The sequence below is a fragment of the Cryptomeria japonica genome, chromosome 6 (assembly GCF_030272615.1).
Source record: "Cryptomeria japonica chromosome 6, Sugi_1.0, whole genome shotgun sequence".
NCBI classification, from domain to species: Eukaryota; Viridiplantae; Streptophyta; class Pinopsida; order Cupressales; family Cupressaceae; genus Cryptomeria; species Cryptomeria japonica.
This window is the reverse complement of record NC_081410.1, coordinates 231662026-231667004: the sequence shown is the minus strand read 5'-3', so window position 1 is coordinate 231667004 and position 4979 is coordinate 231662026. Positions and strand designations below refer to the sequence as shown.

Genomic DNA, 4979 nt, shown 5'->3' with positions numbered 1-4979 from the left:
ACTTTTCTTACACATTTGTTTACTTTTTACCAAGTAGGTGTAACCATGTGTTTGACACCTTCCTAGTAGGTCTAACTACCACCCATTTCTAAAATATCTATACATACTCTATTTTTTTATTTTGACTCTGGGATTATATATCATGATAGTTATATTCTATCTCATGTTTCCTGCTTCTTTATAAAAGCTAACAAAAAAGGCTAAAAGAAGCAACATCTGATCATTCATTCCAAAACAATTTAACATTGCACATATGCTACTAGAATATGCAGAGAGGGGTTTTCAATAAACTTGACAAATAGTCATAAATAAATATTAAACATATTGAATACATACATCTTGACAAAAGATTTTAAAACTAATAAGTTAACTAAAATAAATTCTAAAATTCAGATATTTCACTGATTTTTTTAAAAAAGAGACCAATTTATATCTATTGAATTTTTTATGTCAAATTAACAATTATAAACATCTTTACTAAACATATTGAATACATACATCTTGACAAAAGATTTTAAAACTAATAAGTTAACTAAAATAAATTCTAAAATTCAGATATTTCACTGATTTTTTAAAAAAAGAGACCAATTTATATCTATTGAATTTTTTATGTCAAATTAACTATTATAAACATCTTTAGTAGCAAAAGAAACCTAGTTTTTAGTGAAGCTGTGTTCAAGTGAGCAAAAAGAATATTTGAAGATTTAGGAGGTTATATATAAATGAAGTTCTAGATCATCTGCTATAAAGGATTATTTCAAATTAGGGTTGTCTTCCCATTCAGATGCATAGCCCTGCCTATTCAAATCCATAACCACCTTTTCAGGATACAATGCAACTCCGTTAAGCAAGCTCAAATTACCGTATCGAATCGATCTCCAGAATCAACATTCATAAAATTACACAGTTGCTTACTATTAAAAACGATACAAAACAAAAGACAAGCAATATTTCCATATCCTAAAAAAAAAAGCCTGTGTAATGTAAGGATCGACCATATTTTATATACAAGTATCGTTTCCCAATATTTATCCACAGCAGCATTCTGGCGTAACGACAAGATATACTTCTCAAATCTTTAATTCTAACTGTTTCATTTTACTGCAAGCTTCCCCATAGAAATAGCATTTAACTCTAAATTCACTCTAAATTCAGAAGTAATTCCCAATATGTCAGAAACATTACTCGAGCACCGTGTAAATTCACAAATACTTACCAAAAACATCCAGCAGATATCAACAGACACAGGCTTCAAGATTCTGTGGTTTATTTATTTATTTTGTTAAGAACTTGTAATGTCTTTACAAGGCAAACGTTTCGTCATGCAAAACAGGCATGTTTCCAAGCTCCCAGCTATCTATCATATCCTACTCAAGGTGATTAACTTGTGTTTGCTTCTGTGAGTCCAGTTAGAATCTTACTCTTCTCCGACTTGATCACCATTACTGCAAATTCCTGCATTTTGGAGAGGGGAGATGAACGTCTCCATCAGCATCGCCATGTCTGCGCTTCTCCAAATTGAATTCTCCAATGTCTGCATCATTTTGCTTTGCACCAGCAATCCCGGCTTGTCTCCATTTTTTGGACTGATCCATCTCATCCGACGCTCCACTGCAACCCCAGAATTCTTCACTGTCAGCAAAGGTTATAGAGCTGGTAACCTCGTCCTCACCCTCCTCGTCATCTTCCGAAGACAGCAAAGCATCAAGTTCTTCGGAAGCCTCGGTCTGATAGGAATTTGCATTATCGGACACAGAATCAATATTACGGGACCCATTCTCCCTTCTGGCTGGATCCGCCGGTGACAGGAATACTGACTTAGCCCTCGCAGCTTTCGCGTTTTCATAGGTCGCAAACCCTAACGCTATAGTTTCCTGAAGCGATATAGTCTCCAGCAAATGAGGCGGCATCCAAATTCTCCTGGAATTTTCACTTTGATCAAATATAACGTACTTTTTCGAGGGTTTATTCTCAGAGTCTCCCAACAATGGCGGAAACCCCATCATTCCAGAATAAACAGAAAAACCTTGCGACTCCATATTTCTTTCAAAACCCTTTGACTCCACCATTCACCAATTTCACAGGGCTGGCCTCTAAAATACCTTTGTGAAAAAGCTCTGGTTGAAATCTCCCGTGAAGATTCGCCACAAACACCTCCACCTGACAGGATATTTAACCGCCAGGCGCTCACTCTGAAACCAGAACAGAAAAACAAACAGTGTCAACAAATTTAACCCTTGACAGAACCGAAATAACAATATTCACAATAACATTGCTTAATCGCATTCGCGAAAATTGAAACTGGAAATAAAATAATCGCCATTACGTCACTGACTCGAGCAATAGCCAGAAATATCGAGCCTGCGAGAGAAAATAAACCAGAAATCAAGCAAGATTCGCTTACCGATATCCCCTCTCAAAAAAAGATAAAGGCTAGAGGAAACTTTGACCGTGAAACTGACTGTTCGCAGCTATAAAAGAAACATTAATGGCAAAGTTTATTCGGCGTATAAATTAAGGACAGACGGACCTGACATTCCAGTAGAGATGCGCGGCCGATAAATCCGATTCCATGAGATATCCTGGGCCCTGGCCTGCATTCTCCTCTTCATAATTACTTAGCGTTACAGCCTTGGCCTTTTCATTCTCCGCAGGCAGAGTACCAAAAATATTTAATGCACCACAAGAAATAATGACAAGCAATTAAATGTTGCTGCCAGAAAAGCCAAAAGAAAGCGACGCCAATAGTACAATTGGCAGTGCCTCGTCATTATGATTCAATACCCTAACACGCCTGAACGTGCCAACTTCCAAGCATGGAACTCAACAATTTCTCTTAATGCAAACGGCGGCCATCTACACGCTCTTAGGATAGAATTTTCACGCGGTTTTAAAATATGTTTTTAACGTCACTTCTATCCATGGGATCATGAATACTAGTGTCTTAGTTCTTGAATATTGTTCCAATTCTCAACAGCTCTTGTCCTGTTGTCTGTACTTCTGTAAATTTAATCATTTCATTTTCATATTATCTTTTACGGATAGTTAATATAGATTTTTGCTTATGCTCCGAACATATGCCCCCAAAAAAATTAATAGTTCGTTGAATAATAAATTTTTTTTATTCAAATCCCTTGTTTTCTTTAATATCAAACTACCTTCCTAAATTAAGTATATGAAATCTTTCATAAATTTGGTTTAACAGTCGTCTCTATCTCTGAAATTCCTGACTCATTTTAAAAATATAATCTCTCGTTTTTCGCTGTTTTGCAGATCCCTGCATTTCTTGCCATTCCGATATTAATTACTATAGAATATGAAAAATAGTATACTAATTTCATCTTCAACGCCTAAAAAGGACGCATATCATTTAACAAAGGATTTAAATTCATGTATTATTGTCCACTGGTTCCTGGCACCGCAAGAGTACATTTGATTACTAAGAAAAGAATAATTTAATCTGCAAATTCTTATGAGTTTGTTTGAAATAAGGTTGAAAAGAGTAATTTGAAGGTGAAACAGACGTGTTTAAAAAATCTCAAGAATACAGACAAGGTTATGTCATTGTTCTTTATAAATAAAAAAATAACGAATCAAAGAAGATGTTATTGATCAGAGATCAAAGAAATATAATTTATCATTATTCTTATAATATATTAAAATAAAATATCCTTTTCATTCTGATCTATTATTGTAAGTTTAAAAATTAATTTTTCAAGATAAAGAGATTCAAATTTATATAATACTGGTCACTATACAGGTACAAGATAAAAGCAAAGCCTAACATATTTGAGAAAGAATACAAACCTAATATCCAGTTTCTATATAGATTCAATGTATCAAATAGTATTGCATTTTTGTTCACACTCATTTTGTTTGTCCTGTTAGTCTTTGTAAATCTCTGATGCACATTTCACTGTAAATCTTATCCCTAAAAGCTTTGTTAAATATCTCATTTCAACATTTAACTCTTCTCTGTCGAGGATGAATCATTCAATATAATCTGAAAAACATCAGTACAAAAATACACAGAATTAAACCTTAAAAAAACTCTTCTCATCAATTCTCAAAAGACAAAAAAAAAATGCATCCCTCATTCGCATAAATTTATTTCAGAAGAGGAAAAAAAAACTGCAAAATCTCATGCAAATTAATTTCTCAACAAGAAAACAAGTAAAAGCCAACAGACCGACCTCTAAAGCAGGGATTCTCCGTGAAAGATGAATGCAATAAATTTTCTGGTATCCTCAACTGCTACGCAACCTGCCTCCATAAATTTGATTTCGGTGCTGAGTCCTCATTCACGGTATCTTTCTTCCCTCTGGCCAATTTGCTAAATACTAACCGCGGTAAAAGTGCTGTTGCCATCAATTCTAAAATTAAAAAATAACGCTCTTGCAGACGAGTACCGAAAAAGCCAGTGGTGATTTCACCAAACCTTCCGGTTTTCTCCGGTATATATAAAGAGCAAGTTTGACTTTCCATAAAACACGTGAAATCGGCAACAGATTAAAGTTTTCCATATTTTTCTTTTCTACCCGCGCTTTTGGCCTGGAATTTCAAATTATCCGTACCCGTCAATGAAAAAGAACACTTTCCGGTTGCCTCTTATACTTCCTTGTCCTTCTAGAAGGGGCTTACTTTATAATGGAAGATTTTGTCTTCAACTTTGATTGTCCATCTATGTTTACTAAATCTAAAATAATTTTATAGATAAATATTTTTGAGTTACAATAATCTTTTATTTTTTGTGTTTTTAATTTTTTTATATTAATTTTAAAGAAATTTAAAAAATAATAATTATGTGGAGAGGCTTCTACAATGACATACAAATATCCATAAACAAAAAAATGATTTTGAATAAATTTGACCAGTAGATGATAGGTAAATGCATGCATGTTTCAATTTTTCTATAAATATTATTTTATTACTTTGAATAAAATAGAATCATTGTCACTTGTCTCTAAGTATATGAAACA

General features: G+C 33.7%; 1 protein-coding gene across 8 annotated transcripts; it reads right to left on the bottom strand.

The window, feature by feature from the left end:
- Nucleotides 1-1247: 1247 nt before the first annotated feature.
- Nucleotides 1248-4528, bottom strand: LOC131071467 (uncharacterized). 8 transcript variants are annotated; one of them, XM_058007316.2, is made up of 5 exons: nt 4194-4528; nt 3808-4003; nt 2531-2594; nt 2327-2361; nt 1248-2192 (listed from the first exon to the last, which is right to left on the bottom strand). In XM_058007316.2, the coding sequence occupies exon 5, from the start codon at nt 2067-2069 to the stop codon at nt 1443-1445; it is 627 nt and encodes a 208-aa protein (XP_057863299.1). In that variant the 5' UTR covers nt 2070-2192; nt 2327-2361; nt 2531-2594; nt 3808-4003; nt 4194-4528; the 3' UTR covers nt 1248-1442. The 8 variants fall into 8 exon arrangements, with proteins under 8 accessions (XP_057863299.1, XP_059063309.1, XP_057863304.2 ...); XM_059207326.1 differs by having other exon boundaries at nt 2336-2361; XM_058007321.2 differs by lacking the exon at nt 2327-2361.
- Between the last annotated feature and the right edge of the window lie 451 nt (nt 4529-4979).